We start from the raw sequence: 23,248 nt of genomic DNA on the forward strand, positions 1-23,248 counted from the left end.
GATATATTCAGGAATCATAGGATTTCTGATAGTAGTATGTAGTCTTTATTACCATTGTACATCATGTATACAAAGGAATTGGTTATTGATGACTTATCCCTATTAAATTGTCATAGTTGGCTTGGGGCCTCCAGCTAATTGGGGTCAAAGCGTGCCAGTATCCTCAGTTTAAATATAATGAAGTTTGCATTGTAATGGAATTGTAAGGTCATTTTAAATGTAAAGTTAAACATCACAGATTATGGGTATTATAGGTAGTTGTTTTAATCACCATTCTGATTTCTCAAACAACTCCCATCAAAATCTTCCTGAATATGCAAAGCAGTATCTAAGGGTGAAGTTGATCTGCAAATTTAGAGTAAAAATCCTCAGAGTTCCTCGTCCATAGGAGAGTAATGAACAAGCCCATTTCCTTAAGTAGACTTATGCTATCAGCTGTTGTTTAGAATCACTCCCCTTATTAAACATTACAAACTTTGTTTTGTATGTTTAAAAGAAAAGAATGTAGAGTATTCCCTGTATAACAAATACAGTATTTATTCAGAAACACATTACATCATGTCCTCAGGTTAACCTCTGTAACCAACCCCACTGCTGTTAATGAAGGACAGACACAAGGAATAGCATTTCTGCACAAAAAATACCAGTTTGTTCAAAAGTACATTTCTCCAGTAAGAGTAAATACGATTTTTCCAAAATTAATAATTGAGATTATCAAATTCCATAGGGAATAATGATTCATATCCTGAAGTGATATAATTTGACTGCCATGTCCTGTGGGATTAAACCCAGATACTATACAGAATGAAGAGCAACTACTGAGCATCAGGCTTACAGTGGAATAAGCTGTTATTAGAGGATTTTAGCACACATGAAAATGTTTAAATCCTGCAGTTAAGAGAACAAAAATCCAATGTCCAAGGAGTTATCCAGTGCTATTTCACTTTGTTATCATGGTACTTAAAAAAAGATTTTTAAAAAAATCTCTAGCAAAAATTTGTATATCAGGTAAAATTGCACAAATACATATTAGTTTTAGATAACTTCTTTCACTGCTCACCTTTCTCTATGTCAAATAATTCATCTAAAGGTGCCCTTACCACTTTTTCATAAAAATAGTGCTACATGGCAGCAGCAAAATCTTATCCAGAGAAAAGGACTTAGGGATACATTTTATACAAATAACTCCTGAAGAACAAATTGGGGGCTGTTTTCTATCGATATGTCAAGTAATAGAATAACAGAGTTGGAAGTGACCCTGGAGGTCTTCTACTCCAACCCCCTACTCAAGCAGGAGAGTAGTCCTTGACATAACAGTTCATTTAGTGACTATGAATTTACAATGGCATTTTAAAGTGACTTATGACCATTTTTCACATTTACAACCATTCCAGCATCTGCATGATCATGTGATCCAAATCCAGATACTTGAGACAGCTGGAGTGTCCTGGTTGGAATGTGATCCCATTTTGCAGCCTTCTGGCAAGCAAAGTCAGTGGGAAGCCAGATTCACTTAAATAACCATGTTAGTAACTTAATAGCTGCAGTGATTCACATAACTGGCACAAAAGATTGTAAAATGGGGCAAAACTCACTTAACAAATGTCTTACTTGGCAACAGAAATGTTGGGCTCAATTGTGGTCGTAAGTCAAGGACTACCTGTGCCATTTCAAACAAATGGTCCAATCTCTTCTTAAAAACCTACAATGTGGAAGCACCCACAAATTCTCAAGTTTCACTGATTGTTCTGTCAGGAAATTTCTTAGTTCTAGATTGATTCTTTCCTTGATTAGTTATCACCCATTATTTCTTATTCTGCCTTCAGGTGCTTTGGAGAATAGGCTGATCCCTCTTTTCTTAGTGGTAGCCTCTTAGATACTGGAAGACTGCTTTATTTCAACCCCTAGTCCTTCTTTTCATATTTGACTTAATCAATTGCTAAGTGATCAGCTGTTTTGCAGCCTGAGAGAAAATTGCATTGAATTAGCTTATGGACAACTGTTTTAGAGCCAACATCTCAGAAAAAAATTAAATGTAACAAAATAAAGGTCTGATTTGAATTCTATTGACATCAGGGCTAGAAGAAAGAGGCCTCTACTTGTGATTCTAAAGCACCATGTAAAAACAGTTTACGGTATCATTTTCTATCATGTGCTGTTTAATTGGGACATGCTCAATATTTTCCTCTGCAGTGTAGATCTTCATATCAAAAATTGGAAAATAATATAAATGCTAGATAATGAAGCTAAGTACTTTACTGGCATTCAAACAAATCCATAGGAAAAGCACTTCTGTGTAACATCCTGAAGTACACAACAATATTCCTCCATCAACATATTAACAACATGAATACATGGCAATGAAAGTAGTGCAGAATATGTTATATACTTATACATATTCCCACTCCTTCATAATCTCTTCCATTAGTTGCTGCATGAATATTTCCTTTGCTGCTTCCTTTTTACCAATTTTAGAGTAGCAGAAGAGCTATTATCAATGCCTGGGAGAACAGTATTATATCAAGTCTCTTCCACAGACACAGATCTATTGAAATGAATTGTTTATTAGTTGTGTAAAGCAAAAGGGTCACCTTTTTTACTAAAATAATGAAAGTCACAATAGATGCTTCTAACACCTTTAACTAGGTGTACTTTTAACTGGCTGGATACGGCAGTGGGGAGGCAGATGTAATAAAGGAAGAGTTATATGTTGATACAGATTTCAGTAGAGAAAGGGGAAATTATTCAATTAGAAATATCGGGACAAAAATTCCAACTATGAAAACAGAACAAACACATTTAGGGGAACACTACTGTACAGGAAAGGTAGCAACTGTAGAAAAACAAAGGTTTGAGTGCAGTCCGACACAACAATTGTGTTCCCATGTCTCCCAATTTTCCACACTCAGTTTACTAGTCCACTTTTGATTGCTACTTTTCAAAGTTTGATTTTGAACTCTGTAGGCTGCACAGTAGCAGAAGTCCCCGAGGATTTGAAGAGTGCCTTTAAGATGGTGTCAGGATCCACTTCAGCCGGGGGATTTGAAGATGTTCCTGTGCTTGTCCGACGTGGTTCAATTTCTTTCTTCACTGAAGGAGTGTCACTCAATCGACTAGGCAGAGTTACAAGAAATAATATTATATTTAGCCTCCTGACAGAATGTAGACTCAAACAATAGTGTTTATTTTTTTATATAATGGAAAGAAAAATGGGGAACAAAATTAGAAATGCTAAAAACTCCAACACTGAGTGATAATCAGGAATGAAATGCTTGCTATCAATTAGATAAAAAATTAGAGAAAAATTAAAGAAAAGATGTGGAGATTCTAGAAAGATTGCAGAGAAGAGCAACAAAGATGATTAGGGGACTGGAGACTAAAACATATAGAGAATGGTTGCTGGAACACTGGGTATGTCTAGTTTAATGAAACGAAGGACTAGGGGAGACATGATAACAGTGTTCCTATTTCTCAGGGGTTGCCACAAAGAAGAGGAGATCAAATTATTCTCCAAAGCACCTGAGGGTAGGACAAGAAGCAATGGGTGGAAACTAATCAAGGAGAGAAGCAACTTAGAACTGAGGAGAAATTTCCTGACAGTTAGAACAATTAATCAGTGGAACAGCTTGCCTCCAGAAGTTGTGAATGCCCCAACACTGGAAGTCTTTAAGAAGATGTTGGATAACCATTTTTCTGGAACGGTATAGGGTTTCCTGCCTAGGCAGGGGATTGGACTAGAAGACCTCCAAGATCTCTTCTAACTCTGCTATTGTATTGTATTGTATTGTATTGTAATTATAATGCTCAACTCAAATAGTTTTCAGGCTGATAATCTAAGAGAGGCAACATTTATTTACATCTTACATTTATATTCTGTACTTAAAGATCTTTAATTTTATGAATGTAATACACTTACAGCAAAATAGGCTGGTCTGATGTGATGACATTTCCATTAATGAAAAGATTACATTTCATTGGTTGTCCTAGTGAGAGAAAAAAACATAACATCAAAAGATGCAATACTTTAAAGTACTGCTAACAGAATTGTTGCTACTAAGGTGGCACACATTCTGGAAAATCATAATCTGGATCATATTCATCCTTTCACTTTTTTTCTCACTTTACATTCAGTGTCAGAAGCATTGCTTCCATAATTTTTCTCCTCTTGATAATAAAAAGAAAAATCAGTTAATTTGAGAAATTCCGACTGCGAAAATTTGTATTCTAAAATTCTGGTAAAATAGAAATCTTTTTTATTGTTTGATTCTTTGCTTTCCTGAAAATGTTTGAAGTGTTTTGCAACAAAGCAAGAAAAAAAAAAGAAAAAAAAAAGCTCAACCTTTCATATGAGGTTTATGCTCACCATCCAAGCATCTGTTGTTGTATTTCTTATATGCAGTGATGGCATCTTCCTTTTTCACAAACACAACTTCAGCCATCCCAGGGTTCGCTAGACGAGCTCGCTTTAGGGCACCACACACACAGAACAATTCCTGAGGAAAAAGTTGTTGGTTTGGAATATAGTATTGCCATAGCTTTAAACAAGGCAGGATTGTTAAAGCAATTGCAGCAAGATACTAGATTTAGAAACTACCTAATGCATGTCTCTTCCAATTTTTGTATTTATGAAGTCTTATTATCAGTAAATTAAATTTGTAGTAACAAAACATCTAGTACTGAAGAGTTTCTGCATTATAGCAAAAAAAATATGTCTATGAGTGAGATACTACAGCATTGCCGCATGTTATAAATATTCTAGATTCCTTAGATTTTGAAACTACTATAGTGTCAAGCTTACAACAAACTGAAGAATTCTAGGCTTTTGTACTTCAGGGTCACACAAATAAGGCTTTTCTTGGAACTATTAAATCTTTTCTGGTGTTTAAATCATTGTAGAGTTGAAATATCTAAGGCAGCAGTTCTCAACTTGTGGGTCGCGACCCCTTTGGGTAGCGGTTCTCAACCTGTGAGTCGCAACCCCTTTGGGGGTCGAACAACCTTTTCACAGGGGTTGCCGAGGAGCCTCCCACAGAGAGGCTAGCAAGAAGCCGGCCCAAAGGGAAGGAGCGGCTCAGGTTTCCTGCACGGCGGAAGGAGAGGTGCCAGAAGACTGACGGGTTCCCCAGCAGGCCAGTCCGGACAGCCTCCCATGCAGGTATTTTTCAGCGACTTTTCCTGCATGTGAGCTCCTACAGGACGCACGCCTTGAGGTTGAGCTGCATCAAAGGGGTAGGCTTGGGCAGTGAGAAGGGCAACAGCTGAGGAGAGGCTGCGGCGGCCGCCTGACATCTCTCCCCCCACCCAGCACAGGCCTGGCTCTGCTGAGCCAGCTGTGTTTAGTTCCGCCGGGATCCGAGGGGGGAGACCGTTAGCTGCTTATCTCTTGTGCGCGCACCCGCGCACAAGCAAAATACCCTCCTGGGCCAGGATCAAGGCGGAGGGGACGATTCTCCTCCCGCTGTCGCCACTGCACAATGAAGTGAGTAACTGGGTATGCAGCGCAGGAGACTCCTCATGCCAGACTCAGGTCGGCCCGAGCTGCTGTCCCCTTTGTGTTGGCTCAGGAAGGAGGGGAATGGGGAGCAGCAGCAGCAGCTGGTTGGATGCAGGGAGGGAAGAGCTCCAGTTCTCCTGCGCTGCACAGGGTTCTCCTTCTGCAGGATTCTGGAACTCTTACCTCTCTGCATCCAGAGACGGCTGTTCTGGCTCTTTCCTGAGCCAACATGAAGGGGACCATGGCTGGCGCTAACCTGAGTTTGGTGCTGAGGAGTCTCCTGCGCAGCGTGGCTCTCCTGCGCAGCATAACCAGCTACTCATTTCTCAGTGGTGGCAGCAGAAGGAGTCGCTGTCCCCACCGCCATGATCCCAGCCCAGGAGGGTATTTTGCTTGCATGTGCAAGAAAGAGATGAAAGAGAAAAGGGGAGAAAGAGAGAGAGAGAAATGAAAGAGAGCTGGAAGGAGAGAATGGGAGAGAGGGAAAATAGGGGGAAACAAATTAGAGGGAGAAGGGGGAGAGGGAGAAGGAAATGAGAGCTGAAGGGAGAGAATGAGAGAGGGGGGGAAATCGGGGAAAGAAAGGGAGATGAAAGAAAGAAAGAGAGAGAGAAAGAAACAAACTAACTTTCTCAGACCTATGACGAAAGGAATGGCAAGTTAGATCTCTTGCCAAGAAAACTGCAGTTTGCCAGAAGGCACAAATTGGAAGCAAGCCTGATATTTTTTAAAGAAAATAACAGAGATGGCCAAAAAAAAATGCATCTGAAAATAAGATTATTTATAATTTTGGATAACATATTATATTGTCAAACTCAAAAGAAATCAAAATATATATCTTATTGCTGTTAGTACAATCTTGCCAGCTTCTATCAACTTAAGAGTTCACTATGAAAAGATTACAGAGAAGCAATTTCTTACAATTAATAACTTTATTTTGGATTTGCTATCGTATTCAATGAGAAAGAAAGAAAGAGGGAAAGGGAAGGAAAGGAAGAAAGGAGAGAAAGGGAGAGGAAAAATAGAGAAAAACAGAAATGAGAGGGAGGGGGAGCGAAGAGAGAGAGACCCTATTCCCACAGAAAACACTGAGCCATGAAATCTGAGTAGGCATGTCTGGGGGGGAGGGTGTCATGTGACTGGGTGGGAGTGATGTTGAGTTGGCCACACCCATCCAGGTTTTGTGGCTCCCGGTGTTTTCTTTTCTGTGGGAAACGGATCCAAATGGCTCTTTGAGTGTTTAAGATTGCTGACCCCTGTGCTACACCATGCTTCAAGACCAAATTTCATTTATTTGTAATGAGAAATAAATATTTCACAATATATAATTACATATTGTTTTTGTGATTAATCACTATGCTTTAATTATATTCAATTTATAGCAATAAAAATACATCCTGCATATCAGATATTTACATTATAGTTCGTAACAGTAGCAAAATCAGAGTTACATAGTAGCAACAAAAGTAATTTTATGGTTGGGGGTCACCACAACATGAGGAACTGTATTAAAGGGTCGCGGCATTAGGAAGGTTGAGAACCACTGATCTAAGGTATGAAGGAGACTAACTTAAGTAGGTTACTTAGTCACCTTTTGATAAAAAGTTCTAAAAAAACACTATTTAACGGAAATATTCAGAAAACAGGCTACAGGCACTCCTTGACTTATGACTGTTCATTTAACAACATTTCAAAGTCACAACAATCTTTAAAAAAGTTATTAACGACCTATCCTCACATTTAGAACAGTTGCACCAACCTCAAAGTATGTGATCGCAATTTGGGTGCTTAGCAACCATCTTGCACATACAACCAGTTGCAGCATTTTGTGGTCATATGACTGCGATTTGTGACCTTCCCTGCCAGTTTCTGACGATAAGTATCAACTGGGGTAGCTGGATTTGCTTAATAACCACATGATTTGCTTAATGACCATGGTACAAATGGTCATAAAATCGGGTCCAATCATATGGTGATTTGCATTATGACAGCACCAATCTATAATGCAAATTCTGGTCCCAATTGTGTTTATAAGTTGAAATTATCCGTACTCTTAGACTTGAAAAACATACAATACTCACAACAATATCCTCTTCTGTAACACGGGGGTGTAAATTATTCACAGTCATCTTAGTACCCTCTAAAGGACTAAAGGCTGGCTATAATAAAAATAGGGCAAACATCAGCAATAGAGGAAACATCAGTGATGTAATAATGCACGCAAGCAAAGTGAAAAGCTAGTAAAACAGTTAAATTTCTACAATATCAGAATGCAGGTAGTCCTTAACTTACAATCATTTGTTTACATCAGTGTTTTTCAACCTTTTTTGTGCAAAGGCACACTTTTTTCATGAAAAAAATCACGAGGCACACCACCATTAGAAAATATTAAAAAAAATTAACTCTGTGCCTATATTGACTATATAGCGGGTGTTTTTCCCACGGCACACCTTACACTATGTCACGGCACACTAGTGTGCCGCGGCACAGTGGTTGAAAAACACTGGTTTACATGACCGAAGTTACAACAGCATTGAAAAAAGTGATGTATAACTTTTTTCACATGTCCATTGCAGCATCCCCATGGTTACATGATCAGAATTCAGATGCTTGGCAATTGGTATGTACCATATTTTTCGGAGTATAAGGCATACCTTTTTCCCTCAAAAAGGAGGGTGAAAATCTGGGTGTGTCTTATACATTGAATACAGCATTTTTGGTCTTGCGAAACTCCACCCCCTTTGCAAAAATACTGTGCATAGCCTTTAGGAGCCTTGCAGAGTGCTCCTGGGGGGCTGGAGAGGACAAAAATGAATGAAAAATGGGTTGTTTTTTTATTGTCTTTGCCCCCCACCCCACCCCCAGGAGCATTCTTTAAGCCTCCTAAAGGCTATGCATGCCCTTTTTTTGAAAAAAATGTGCCCATTTTTGTGAAAAACGGGCTGTTTTTTGCTGGGTTTTGCCCCCCCCCAAGCCCCCAGGAGCACTCTACAAGCCTCCTAAAGGCTACGCATGGCCTTTTTGGGGGGGGGGGGAGGGGGGCAAAAAACGGGTCTGTTTTCATGAAAAACGGGCCTTTTTTGCGAGGTCTGCAGAGTGCAAAACCATTTTTTTTAATTTGCCTCTTCAAAATCTTGGTGCGCCTTTTACTCCAGTGCGTCTTATACTCTGAAAAATACGGTATTTATGACAGGTGCAGTGCCCTGGGGTCATGTGATGGCCTTTTGTGGCCTTCTGACAAGCAAAGTTAATGGGGAAGCAAGGTTCACTTAACAATCATGTTACCAACTGAAGAACTGCGATGATTAAGGGATTCACTTAACAATTTTGGCAAAAAGGTCGTAAAATGGGACAAAGTTCAGTTAATAACCATCTTGTTTAACAACAGAAATTTTGGGATCAATTGTGGTCATAGGTTAAGGACTACCTGTATTTCCTCTAACTAATATCCAACCACCATATAAAGCATATTCAGTCAGCACACAGTTATATTGGATTCCACAAATAGCTCATGTTATATACAATTCTGCACTTTGGTTGGGGTAGGGGAGAGCCCATTCATAATTGTGAAACACACACAGTTAGTTATTGGTGGCATGAAGGAAACTGCCATGTCAAAAAATGGAGCAAGCCAAAAACTAAATGCAATTTACTTTAATTTAATTTAAACACAATTCAGCATAATTAAATATAGTTCTCTGGAATTTTCTGGGAACAACACCTTGTAGGTGCTTTGGTGACCTCATGTTTGAATCTCTATTTGGGAAAAGGACATAATATATCTCATTTTAGACTAAAATTAATTTAAAAAGAATTTTACAATTCTATGGAGAGCAAACAAAGACATCCCACCTCCAAGTCTTCAACTCACCTCAACCACTGTAGGCTCTTTAGGAGGTTCCTCCTTGGTCACTAAGGTTCTAGACATATTGGTGAGGGCCTTTGTTTGGATCGGGGAAGACGGAACTGGGGGAGCTACATATGCATCATTCTGGACAACTTTTGTGAGAGGGACTGTCTTTGAGAGAGAAAACTTGTTGCCACTGTGTCCAGCCTGCACAAACAAAACATGAAATATTGGAAATGTCGGAAGCAATTCCTTTTCTTTCAAACACCAAAAGCCAAATAGTATTACATAACAAGATCTCTCATGTCAGACAATGTAGCTGTGTGGCTTTGTACAATGCATGAGTCTCAACATGATCAATCATTTATAATATGCACCTTTTCTTCACAATAATATGGACTTTCAAGAAAACATCAGAAATTACATCCCAAAACTGTGGTGATTTGACAGTAAAACACAAGATGAGATTACCAAAGAGAACTTTCCACTTGCCTCCTTAACTATTTTTCACCAGAATGATGAAGGATAGAGTTAGTTTGCAATACAATGGAATCTGAACAGATTTCAATTACCAGCTAGTTCAAAAGATGGAAAGAAATTAATTCTACATCTGCCAGAGATACAGATAATTGTCACCTTGTCCTAGAATAGGTGCAAAAATGTAGAAATCTGAAAGCTGGAAAAATGATATTCATCCAATATGAACAGAGAGAAAGCATGTTTATCGTACAAAGGTAGATATGTACATGCCCACTAAAGGCAGAAAAGAAAGAAGATTACAAAACCAGAGCCTTACTGCATTGTTCAGGAAGCTATTCGTTGCTGTGATTTTCATCTGTTTGTTGGGAAAGGGAGATGCAGTTTCATCCTCCTCCTCTGTATCGTATAGGCACTAAAAACAGAAAATAAGTTGATATAATTTTTATAATGGAAATAATTAACTAAATATTTTACATTGTAGCTGCAAAATGGATATCTTAAAGAGATGAGGTTGTGTTGAAGTAAAAGCTAACCTCAACAAATACGCTGTTATGGACTTCAAAGCTGCTTCAAAATATGCATGTTCTTTTAAAACCGATACTGTACATGTTAGAGCACAAATTAATCAACCAATTTTTCTGAGTATAATACTCTTCAGAGGTGAAACAGACATGGCGATATCACAATTCTGAAGAAATTTGTGCTGCATATGAAGGCTATTTTAATACACAAATATAAACTTTTCCATGCATATACCGTGTTTACCTGAAAATACGACCTGTCCTGAAACTAAAGTCTTGCCACATTTTTTGCGTGGGCAAAAATATAAGCCCACCCCCAAAAATAAGCCACCTGGACAATTCCCCCCTCTGGCCAGGCAGAGCACCGCTTGCCGACTTAGCTGTATCCCGAAGGCACCAAGCCGCGTGAACGAGGTGGGGGGCACAGGAACTCGCGTTGCTTGGTGTTTTCAGGGTATTGCTAGGTCAGTCAGCGGCGCTGTGCCCAGCTGAAGAGTTGCCGGGCAGTTGCTCCCTTGCGAGCAGGCTCCTGAAGAGCCTGCACAGCCTCAAGGTCGAATGGCTGTGTTGCGCTGTTGCAGCAGCAACACAGCAGCCATAAGGTGACCACGCTCATGAGCAGCTACCTGGCAACCCCCTTTCCAGCCAGGCAAAGCGCCATTGACTGATCTAGCGGTACCCAGAAGGTACCAAGCAGCGCAATGTGCCTGTTCGCCACCCTCCGCCTCCCGTGGCTCGGCGCCTTCGGAATGCCCCCAGGTGAGTGAATGGGGCTCTGCATGGCTGGAGAGGGGGGTTGCGCGAGCGGCTTTTCCGCTCCCCGCTCGCGCAACTCGTAGGCTCATGATGCCCTTGGCTAACTCTACAGTACCTGCAGAGCCAGGGCATCTCTGCTGCTGGCGCTGCCCGCCGCTTGTTTTTTTTTTTTTTTCGGCTTTCAAAGCACAGAGGATGGATGCCACTCTGGGAATACACTCTATGGTTGTGGGCTGCAGAGAATACTACCATAGAGCGTACTCCAAGAGCGGCATCCGTCCTCCGTTGCGGCTTCCAAAGCACGGAGTATCCTACGGGCTCTGGGGGTACGCTCTATGGTTGTACGCTACCATAGAGTGTACTTCCAGAGTGGCATCCATCCTCCGTGCTTTGAAAGCAGAAAAAAAATCCCAAGAGGCAGGTGGCACCAGCAGTGGAGATGCCCTGGTTCTGCAGGTACTGTAGAGTTAGCCAAGGCATCATGAGCCTGCGAATCATGCGAGCGGGGAGCGGAAAAGCCGCTGGCGCAACCACCCTCTCCAGCCATGCAGAGCCCCATTCACTCACCTAGGGGCATTCCGAAGGCGTCGAGCCGTGGGAGGCGGAGGGCGGTGAACAGGCACTCACGTTGCTTGATGCCTTCTGGATGCCACTAGATTGGTCAGCGGCACTGTGTCGGGCTGGAAAGTGGGGTTGCCGGGCGGCTGCTCACGAGTGTGGTCATCTTATGGCTGCCGTGTCGCTACTACAACAGCGCAACACAGCTATTCGACCCTGAGGATGTGCCCGGCTCTTTGGGAGCCCACTCCCAAGGGAGCAGCCACCCGGCAACCCAAAAACAATAAGCCCTCCCCTTTAATAAGCCCAAGGCCATATTTCGTGGGTCAAAAAAATATAAGACCCTGTCGTATTTTCGGGGAAACACAGTATTGCTTACTTACTGAAATGTTTTAAAACTGTTCATCGGGTAATATCAAAAACTATTTAAGAATCCAGAAAAGTGAAGTGAAGATGGCTCATTTATGCTATAATTCACATTTTAAGTGACAAACTGATTATTGTATTAATTGGACTTTTACATTTATGTGTGGTTTCTGAAATGAAGATAGGTAATGGAAGAGGAGTGTTTATGACTCCTTTAGGAACTCCAATATGGGGGGGCACAACCTTTTCTTTTCTACTGATTACAAGAAACATTTCATAATTAATATAAGAGCCGAGGTGGCGCAGTGGGTAGAGTGCAGTACTGCAGGCCACTTCAGCTGACTGCTAGATCAGCAGTTCAGCGGTTCAATTCTCACCGGCTCAGGGTTGACTCAGCCTTCCATCCTTCCGAGGTGGGTAAAATGAGGACCCGGATTGTTGTTGGGGGCAATATGCTGACTCTGTAAACCGCTTAGAGAGGGCTGAAAGCCCTATGAAGCGGTATATAAAAATCTGCTATTGCTATTGCTATCTTTGCAGTCAATTTGAGTTTTCCAGTCAATGAAAATAATGTTGAAGGCTGAGCTACTACTTACTGTTTTTCACTTACTATGGGTGCTATACAATATTCTGTTCTACATAGCATCTTAAATTCTCAAAAACAAGCACATTAAATGCAAAAAATATTTATTTACTTTGGCTCAACTCTTTTCAATACTTAGCTAAGTATTATTTTGTGAAATGATAGCAGGTAAGCCAAAGACAATCAAAGTAGCTGTGTCAATATCTTTCATTATCTCTCGGCCATTAGCCATTAAGTATCACAATAGTGAAGAATGGCAATATTTAAGAGTCAGATGGTATTTATAACCAATACCTATCCCAGGGAACTCTAGACAAGAACTATTTTGTAGTGTGGAAGGTATCATACAGAAAGCTTGTCATTTCACCCATATGCCATCAATCTCATGAAGAGAGGGAACTTTTGTCAGCCATCTTGATGAGTGGATTAGAAGAGAAGATTTGGCTCTGTTGAGCCATTTCGTGATGTATCCTAATAGCTTCCTAACACTGTAAAACTAAAGATACCATACAGCTGAGACACGCAGATATATACAGAATAACTCCAAAGCAGATGCTTCCAATGATTTGTCAATATTGTATGTGTAGTAGCAAAATGTATAAAAATAGGTTGAACTGACAGTTATGTAAAGACACGCACCTCTTTGTGGGTATGATTATTCATGATGTTGACCTTCATACCTGCAGAATGAGCATGTGATGGAATTGTAGCCTTCTGCTGTTATTGGGGTAGGAGAAGAGGAAAAAGAAAAAATCAGCAAAGGATATATCAATTTCTAGAGTTAATTCAAGGAAGATTACAAAAATGTGAATTATTCTTTAGTGCTTCTAATAACAGACCAATTACTTCTTTACCAAATTTTTGAAGCATTATTAAAATGCATTATTCTACAATCTTCTCAACTAATTGTAATAAAAGGCTGATCTAGAAATTACGCAAATAATTGTACTATTAAAAAGGAAAGTATAATTGCAAGAACTGCTTTGTCCCATAATTGTGTTCTGTTTCCAAAGTTTTTGTGAAGATTCCCAGAGAAGGCTCGTGCTTTACAGAATCATTACTCCAGCTTTCTCTGACTTTTATTCAGATATTTGGAATCAGCCTGGATTCATTTGTGAGATATGATAACAAACCTCTGGTGAAAAAAATCACTGTACTTTTTACTGCAAGACAAACTCTAACTCAATGGTATCTGGCTGATTATTAAAAGTAACTGCTTGGTTTTTAAAACAAGTTCTACAGTCAGAACTCAATATATTTACCATGATCAATCAACCTCTGTGGAGCAGGCTATTGCTTCTGCCCTACAATGGAACTTAAAAAGTGAAAAGAAATTGTTGGAATTTGTTTGACTCCACATTTTTAAATTGACAATTTCTGGATTACAATTGAACAAAGGAGGAAGAATTGGATGACATTTAAACATGTGGTAGAGTGCCTTAAGCTTGACTACCTGGCACAGAGAAAAAGAAGATTGGGGCGCTTCTAGCATAAAACTGGAGAAGACAAAAGTGCTAAGCTAATCCCTTCTTCTTCTGATAGCAGGTGAGATGGCATAATACCTTTAGGAAGTTAAGATATCTCGCCAAGCATTTTGATAAGTATGTATATACCTATGTTATCATCTCTGTGTGCACAATATACCATTGTTTCTGTGGTAAAACTGAAAATTACTGAACAATATGGTGGTGTGAGCCAGACAGCAGGATGATGCATTTGTATCAACCTGCCATCTTCACGAGTGGTGCAATATTAAATATTTACAGAGTATCTTTTCTGTTTCAAGAGATATAGTCTAGCTTCCCTTTCTCTCTTATGGTGTGCTTGGGTGAAATTAACAGAACCATCAAGTGGCATCTTATCTCAAACTCATAAAAAAACCTGCCTCAGCGAGGGATAGCACCCACCCAACCGGCTGGTTGTAGGAACTAAGCAGAGTTGGTTGTGATCAAAGTTGTCAAAGAAAAAAAAATCTGGGAATTGCAAAACTATCAGCTAGATTTTTAAAAAGACATAATTCCATATACTGCCAAAAAAACTGCATGGAGGCAATCACCAGAAGCCTAGTTCAACTCATGGAATCTTTTTAAAAAAAATAAAAATAAAGCACTGCTTTGTTTACTCAAGATACAACCTAAATCAGTGCTTTATATAATTTTTCATATAACCATAAGGGTATGAACTCGATGCTCTCTAGATACTGCTCATACTGTCTTGATAAAAATTGAAGCCCCAGACAGCTTTACCGCACCTGTTTGCCCCTCTTGCTGAAATTAATACAAGAGGAAAACACAGGAGAGATTACAAATTTGTCATATAAATAATGCAATAATACAAGTCATATTAAGTTCTTAGATGTAGATAAAATAAATATCTATATCTATTATAAACTTAACTGCAGTAGTATTCCTCATACACTTGGAACACTGCATTAAGAAAAATATTATTTTACTATAGTGAATGACCCTGAAAGAGCAAGTTCCTCATATTTGATCTATATCAGTGATTCCCAACCTTGGCAACTTGAATATGTCTGGACTTCAACTCCCAGAATTCCCCAGCCAGCGAATGCTGGATATCTGGATGCTGGTTGGGGAATTCTGGGAGTTGAAGTCCAGACATATTCAAGTTGCCAAGGTTGGGAATCACTGATATAGAGAAAATATGTCTTACATGCATTGCTTTCTCCTAACATTACAAAAATGTTGTCACTGTATATTCAGAATATTGGAGAACGTCATCCTTACTCATCTGTTAAGAAAACAACCTCTTAACAGTTGACACAGATACAATTTACAAAATACTGATGTCCTGGTTGTTGAAAGATAAATTGGGCTCTCATCTAAAAGCAATCCACTGCTGAGGCTTCTGTGACCTTATTTTTTTCTGATAAATCTGGAGCTGTTTCAGCCTGGCTTCAAGCCAGTGTATAGTACAGACACAGGGTTGGACACACTTGCTGATGACTTTTGGCAAAACCAAAATAGGAGTGGCGTATCCATCCTAGCGCTCCTTAATCTCTCACTGGCTTTTGAATTTGTTGGCCATATTATCCTTCTAGACCACGGGGATCAGAAGTGGGAGTCACTGGGCTCCAGTCATTCACTCCTTCTTCAGGCTGGTTCTAGTCCAGGGTGGGAGGGAGGGGGAGAATACCTTAGGGTTCAACATTCCCATTCTTCCTGTTCAACATTCTGAGCTGCGCATACCTCAATTGCTTGGGGAGGCGCATGACTTTCTCTCTGCCCTGAGACACTGGTCTGGTCCAGCTGCAGCCAATGCTGCACGTCATAATAGGCTCCAGGAGCAGGAAGGAATGCCATCTCCCACATTGTGAAGTGCACTAAATTTAAGTGTGCTGAGCAAGGCACTGCAAGAGCAACAAGCAGGTCATGGAGGCGGTGAGAGCAGCGGTATCAGCCACAGTCAGGCCAGTGTCTCAGTGCGTAGAGCAAGTCATGCATCTCCCCGAGCGACCGAGGTGCGTATAGCACAAACAAGGGCCGGAAGAAGAGGCAAGTACAGGGGCGCTTCTCTCCCACTCTGGAATATGGAGCGAGTCTCCATCTGCTGCCATCGCCCTTACCTTCTCAGAGCAGGTGGAGTGACTGGGAGGGGAGGCGAGGGTCGGGGCCAGCCAGTGATGTGGTAACCTGACAGGGAGATACAGCAGAGGGCCCAAAGAGTCACATGTGGCTCCGGAGCCGTGGGTTGCCGAGATCCGCTCTAGGTAGATTATATCACCATCCTTTGATGGTCTTGGATGGAGCTATACTTTCCCAGTCAAAACTAGTAAGCAACTTAGGGGTTCTTGTGAAATTGCAGCTACTGCTCAAAGAGCAGGAAGCCATTGTGGCCAGGAGATGCTACATCTTGTATGCCAGTTGTGCCCTTTCCTTGATTGGGAGACTCTTCGGACAATCATTCATGCCCTGGTTGCCTCAAGCTTTGATTACTGCAATATGCTTTATGTGGGGCTGTCCCTGGGACCACATGGAAGCTATAAATGGTTCAAAATGCAGTGGCACAAGCAGTAATAGGTGCACCTTGATGTAAGCAAGCTGCATTGCCTGTCAGTTGGCTTGAGAATGCAATTCAAAGTTCTAGTTATTAACAGTAAATGCCTGTATGGCACAAGTCCTGGATACCTGGATGACCACTTATCTCCAACATTTTCTACCTGCCAAGTATACTTCAATAGTGTGTGTGCAGTCCAGGTCCCGTCCATTAAATGTTGCCATGTTGTAGGATCTAGGAAGTGTGCCTTTTCTATGGTGGCCTCCACACTGTGGAATAGCATTTACCCAGAGATAAGGATTTATTTCTCCTAGAGTTCCACAAAGGATTGACAACCTGGCTTTGGTCCCTGGATTGATGTTTGCCTATTGTTTAACAGCCCCCTATTGTTTTGTGGGTTTGTTAGCAATGCTTCAGTCTGAGCTGCCTATTAATTTTGTTTCTCAATGTTTTGTTTTGTATACCAGCCAAGTCTACTGGAATTGGGTGACCAATAAATTTAAATGAACAAATGAATACAATCTTGTTATAAAGAATTCTAAGAGTTGAAATTAACTGTCAAGAGTTTGACATAAATTGCATTTTAATTTTTGCTAATATTTTTGGCAATGAAAAACATACTCATTTCTCCTAAAACCAGAAAAAAATAAATAACTTACTTGTATTGTTTTTGTGATCTTTACAGCAGGAGATACAGTTTCCACAATGGTGTTCACAGGGGCTGCAACTGGAGCACTTCTTTTCAAACTAATTTTCTCTCTAGCATCAATAACTTTGGTCACCTTTTCTATACTCTGTTGTTTCCGGGAATTTAGCATCTCCCGGGCATCTTGAACTTTCCCTTTGATTTTGAACCTTGCGTCTTTCTGAAGCAGTTTCTCCCTGGCATCTTTCACACCAATTTTGTGCCTAGCATCAGTAACACCAATCTTTTGACGTGCATCAAATGTCTGCTGAAAACCGACACTGGGTGATGATCTGCTTAAAAAGGTTTGCTGGTTTCCAATTCGAGATCTAATGCCTCCAAAGACCGGCCTCATATTCAATCTGAAAGAGAAATGCCACATATTAACTAAAGCTTTTCAATTTAAAAAAAAAACCCACACAAATACTTCCAAATCATCACAAAAGGTAGAACAGAGCAGAGTTGTAGTTCTTAATGAAAATGTAGCATGTAGGTTTTGCCCATAATTCCAAGAAGTTTCTGAAACTGGTTTATAGTGTAAATGATATAGCATATGTGCACTGCAGCTTTTCCAGAGATGCACTTTTTAAATAATATATCAATAAAATGTTTTTAGAAACCTCTATATATTTTTTGCATTACATAGAACCAAGAGCCCAAGTCCAAAAAGAAAAAGACATGGAAGAAAATCAGATCAAGCTGCAGTATTTAAAGGCTCATAGAAACCACCCCCCCCCCGCAAGTTTTATTTATTTTATTTATATTAAATTCAATACAATTTTCGTTAAACAGTGTGTGGTCTGGGTGCAATCACATTTAAACAGTCATAATATTCATTTATGTTATTGCACTGTTACTATTATGGAGATGAATACTAAAACGAAGACGAATATTATAACGGAAGCCCCTTCTTGAGACGGGGGCAGGGGAGACTGCTGGATGCACTGGGGCTGGGGGGGGGGGGCTTGAAAAGCTTCCTAACTCAACCCTCACCTACAGCATGCTGCTTCCGCTCCCCGCGTCCCGTAGCCCTCTCGCCCGGAGACCCGCCGGCGCTGCCTTCCTGCCACCCGACACCCCCGCACTGCTCACGGCTGGTCAACAGAACCGAACTCTCTAGCAGGTTACGACTGACAAAACGATAAGCCAATCAGAAGACAGGATGTCGCTCTGGGCGGGCCTTGCCTCCCGGACACAGTACGGGTCCTTTTGCGTGCTGCGATGGGCAGCGGGCCGTCAGGTTCCATCCTCGTAGTTTCTCTGCAGACTGATGGCTCTTTCCACTCACCTCCCTTTTGTATTGACACCGACGCCGCGCTTCCTGATCAGTTCATCCAAAGATAAATCCGCCATATTTTCTCTAGGCCCGGAGAAAAGTCGCAGCGACCGACTCCCGGACATGAGATGTAACCACTTCCGGTCTCACGCTTACGCCCGTTTGTCTCGGCTTCTCGCGGCTTTAAACAAATCACGCGTAATAAGGAATTGGAGATTTCCCATAAACCAAAGCGACACCATTTTAATTTGCATGTACAAAATGAGATATTAGATGCATAACTTTTACAATTTTAAAACATTTTTCTATATTAGCGAGTCAGTGGTAAATAATAGAGATTTAAATTGTTAGAGTCGTTTTTCTTTTTCTTATACAGTTCACCCTAATGTTGAACGACCCTGTTGCCAATCACCTTTCCTCCTCTAGCGGAGAACGGCATGCCTTAAACTTATGAGTAAGGAAAATAACGATTCGGGGTGACGCCCGGATCCTCACTAGCAATGTGAGAGGAATTTTTGAGCGGGTACAGGTCGTCCCCGAGGTGACCCGCCTACTTAGTGGGATGCCTGGGTGTTATGATCTGCCCGAAACTCTATTGTGAAAATATAAAAAATAAACGCATTATGGGATTGGAGATGTTTGGTATGCTGAGTTTACTTTGAATTTATGTAGTCCCTCCTATTCTCTAATTTACTTCAGTTATAGGGATTACAGGCCAATCAAATCCCTATTTAAATCCTACATTAGTCCACCCAATCTCTGCATCTGAACGAAGTGTATGCCTTTTAATAATAATGTACTTGGAGAAGATGATATCCATGCTTCTTTGCCAGCGGAGACCATAATGCCTCACCTACAATGAGATTTCATAGTGTTTCAAGGATCAACCAGGCACTATTTATATCCTGGAGAAGAGCTCAGGTCTGCTGGTATTGGACATGGTAAGTGGTAGTAATTGGAACATGAAAAACATTTACCATTCTCTAATTATTGTGTACTATCAGTAATAAATATATGAGCCTAGTTGAAGTTATTTATCCATTTTTTAGAATAACAATAGTGTATATATATATATACACTTAAGTGTAATCTTATTCAACAAGCCATGACTCCTATTTTTTCACTGCTTAACATAATGCCATTTTAGCAAAATTCAGTTCACATCAATTCTTTACCAATTCTCTCTCGTCTATTTAAAAAATCTCAATGGGGTAGAACAGAAAATAAATCTTCATGATTAATTTATGAGGGAGAGGGGAAAAGGTAAAACCAGGTAAAAGATGTATCAAGTGCTGCTCATGGCAAAATATTACTTGGTTCCCACTATATACAAGCAAACAACCAGGAATAGTATTCATATTTTGCATTTTCTTGACTGCATTGGTACCTAAAACAACATGGAACCTCAAGTGTTAGAATTATGTCACTTTTGCTACTATAACTGTAGGTACTATAATCCCCCCCCCAGGTTTTTCTTTGCTCATAAGAAGTAAACCAATTAGTTTTTTCCCCATATTTTAGGATACTCTTACTATATATGCTACACCTCATGCTTCACCTTTTATGAGTATTAAAACAAATAGTTCAATTGAATAAAACACAGGCACCGACAGAAATAGAGGAATTGAGAGATTTGCGAAATGAAAGGACGTTGATCAGAAAATTAACACGTTCTTCAAAATGTAACTTTTAAAAAATGACTTCAGTGAAATTGAATACAGCAAACTATGACTTAAAGACTTCAAATCAGCAAAGATAAATATGAGGGTGAAAGTTCGTTCTCCAAGCTTGTGGGTTGGTTTCCAAATGTTTCCTTACCAGGTAAGTAACATCTCCAGCAGAATTTAGATGTCAGTGTGATGAGTTAAGTGTGGTGTCAAATGAGGGTCTTATGATGGGTCAGTTGTGAGTCATCAGAGTCCTGTGATAGAGAAGTTACATCCATTGAGAGTCAATAGGTGGTGGTGCTGGGGGCGGGGGGGGGGGGCTTGTGTAGGTTGGTTGAGGGTTGGTGTCTCTGGTTGGCTGTGCAGTTGGATTCTGAGGGGTCCATAGGCTGGTTATAGATCAATGTGTCTGTTGATGGAATTGCTTGTGGAGTGCCAGGCTTCGATGAACTCATGAGCGTGGCAGGTGGTAACGTGGCCGATGTTTTTTGTGTTACTCCAGTCAAACTGGTGCTGGTGTCAGTGTGGGTAGAGATTAAGAATTTGGGATCTTAACTACCAGTCAGTGTTTTTTAAGGGATCCTGTTTTTTAATTGATGTGACACTTATCCCACATAGAATTGGTTGCAATTGTTAAGTTGGTTTTATAGATTATGAAGTTTTTTGGATAGCTGTTACAGAGAAAGACATCAGTCATTTCTCTTCCGCTTTTCTTAAATGTTATGGTGCTGTAGTATGTTCTGGCCCTTCTGAGAAGGGTCTGGACAGTTTTTGTGTGTGCAGTGGGATGGTGGTTTGAGAAGCTGAAGAACTGGTCTGTGTCCATTGGTTTGCGGTAGACATGGGTGTCCAATTCTCTGTTGTGTCATATCCTTATGCCAATGTCTAGGAATGGGAGTCTTGTCTGTTTCCTCTTTGCATGTGAATTTGATCCCAGGGAATGTTATTGATAAGTGGTGTGTTTCTTCAATTTGGGAGTGTTTGATGATAACTAAGGTGTCATCAACGCAGCACCCCAGAAGTTGGGTTGGATAGTGGGTAGAGCTATGGATTCGAACTGTTGTAGGACTGCTTCTGCTATTAGGCCTGATAAGGGTGATCCTTTCAGGATACCCTGTACTTGCTTATAGATTTTCCTGTTGAAATGTGTTGAGGCATAGCTCCAGGAGTTTCATGATGGTTTTTGTGGACATGGTGTCTGTGGTATCATCATCTTTTTGGATATGGTATTTAGTGAGTAGGTGGTATATGCTTTGTGTAGCCAGGTCGATGTCAATCAAGAGGAGAGCTGTGATGTCAAAGGAGACCATTTCTTTGTTGTTGATTTTGGTGTGCTTGATGCATTGGAGAAATTGTTTTGGGGAGTTTGAGTGGGCTGAGTCATTGACCAGATGTCTCGAGTTTCCTCTGTAGGGTTTTTGCTAGTTTGTTCCAGGGAGACACACAATGGGGCATGAAGAGATCCCATTCTTGCATATTTTGGGGAGTCCTTAGAACCTGGGTGTGGAGGAGCCTTGTGGTTGCATGTGCTTTCTCTCTAGTGGTGCTAGCCATTTTTCTTTTTTCTTAGGGTGTATTTTATTTTGTTCTCTAGCTGTTTTGTCACATCATTGTGCATTATTTGGTAGGTGTTGGTGTCATTTACATGGATTTCAGCTTTGCTGATGTCAGTTTTGTCCATTACTGCCTTGTCTGCTGGTAGGACGATCATGCTTTCATCTTGTTTCAGTATCTGTAATGCTCTCTTCTCCTTTTGGCTGTGTTTTGTTTTCTGTTGCATTGCATGTTGGAGATGATTTATTGTCTGATGTCCTTTCTTGGTCCAGGTGGTGCGTTTTTAAAATGGATTTAATTGAGGTCAGCACAGTAGAGAAATTTAAATTTTTCCCTTACCGGTTCTGTGGCCATGGTTTGGTGGCTGTTGTCATGTGACTGAGTGGGTGTGGTCAACTTTGCAGCACTCATGGCAAGCCACCAAGCCACGCCCACAGAACTGACAGAACCGTTCAGCCGGCCAAGTCTTCTAGCTTTCAAGCTGGCTGCTTCTCACCTCCTGCTCATGTTTGCTGTGTGTATGAGCCCGAGGAGGAATGAAGGAGCCACGATGAATGCTGTGTCCGAACTTTTCTCCCTACCTGCAGAGATGCTCAGAAGGCAGCCACCGACTGCAGTCCTTATAGTCCCCCCCTCCATCCCAGAATTGTACCTTAAAGACTGTGGCCAGGGGCTGTCTTCTGAGCATCTGGGCTGTGATGCCATCCCTCTGGCTGCTGCTGTTGTCCTGCCCGGGTCAGGCAATGGGGTGTGTGCGCGCAGCCAGAACAGAATGGCGGCTACTCACACACACACCATTGCCTGCCGGTGCCGCTCGCAGACTGACCCGGGCAAGACAACAGCAGCAGCCAGAGGGATGGTATCACAGCCAAGATGCTCAGAAGGCAGCCGAAAACAACCGCCTATGGTGAACGAGCAGCCGGAAGGGGTGAGTGGCGACCGGGTGGGGATGTGTGTAGCTAATTGGGTGATTTTTATCAGATCAGCAAACCACTTCAAACTGTCCCTACCGGTTCCCCCGATGTGGTCAGATCCAGTTGAATTTCACCCCTGGGTCAGCTTATTTGTGGTTGAAATTGAGGCCTTGTGTGAGGACAGTCTTTTTGTTGTCACAGACAACAGATAGAACACTGACCCGGACATCCCCTAAATTCCCCTGAAGATGTTATCTAACCTGGTAACAAAATATTCATAAACCAACCCACAAGCTTAAAGAACCTTCCCCTAATTCTACACCTGAGCTATAGATATTCGCCATGTTGCAAAGATAAATATTTATATCATTTCCTGCAATTGGAAAAAGCAGTTTATAATTTTTGTCCAATATATAAAGTTGGAATCATATAATTCCACAGAATTACAAAGGCAAAAATGTTGAAAGGAAAACATATAATGTTGACTGACATGAAAAGCAATGAAAAGTTGTCTAAGGAATGTAAAAAAA

The 23,248-nt window shown here is 41.0% G+C and overlaps 1 protein-coding gene and 1 non-coding gene across 5 annotated transcripts; one reads left to right on the forward strand and one right to left on the reverse strand.

Annotated features, from left to right (window-relative positions):
- Positions 1-512: 512 nt before the first annotated feature.
- Positions 513-18,741, reverse strand: POLDIP3 (DNA polymerase delta interacting protein 3). 4 transcript variants are annotated; one of them, XM_087723251.1, is made up of 9 exons: positions 18,596-18,741; positions 17,282-17,669; positions 13,245-13,319; positions 10,138-10,233; positions 9,366-9,548; positions 7,576-7,653; positions 4,364-4,493; positions 3,917-3,983; positions 513-3,113 (listed from the first exon to the last, which is right to left on the reverse strand). In XM_087723251.1, the coding sequence occupies exons 1-9, from the start codon at positions 18,706-18,708 to the stop codon at positions 2,939-2,941; spliced, it is 1,305 nt and encodes a 434-aa protein (XP_087579377.1). In that variant the 5' UTR covers positions 18,709-18,741; the 3' UTR covers positions 513-2,938. The 4 variants fall into 4 exon arrangements, with proteins under 4 accessions (XP_087579377.1, XP_013907523.2, XP_013907525.2 ...); XM_014052048.2 differs by having other exon boundaries at positions 13,245-13,322; positions 18,596-18,740; XM_014052050.2 differs by lacking the exon at positions 18,596-18,741 and adding an exon at positions 18,301-18,446 and having other exon boundaries at positions 13,245-13,322.
- Positions 18,742-19,020: 279 nt separating this feature from the next.
- Positions 19,021-19,170, forward strand: LOC148044081 (U12 minor spliceosomal RNA). Its single transcript, XR_015697781.1, has one exon. It is a non-coding gene; the product is annotated as a U12 minor spliceosomal RNA (small nuclear RNA).
- The last annotated feature ends 4,078 nt before the right edge of the window (positions 19,171-23,248 follow it).

Source organism: Thamnophis sirtalis, unplaced genomic scaffold (genome assembly GCF_051295495.1).
Source record: "Thamnophis sirtalis isolate CommonGarterSnake01/CBP01778 unplaced genomic scaffold, rThaSir2_p1.2 scaffold_9, whole genome shotgun sequence".
Lineage (NCBI taxonomy): Eukaryota > Metazoa > Chordata > Lepidosauria > Squamata > Natricidae > Thamnophis > Thamnophis sirtalis.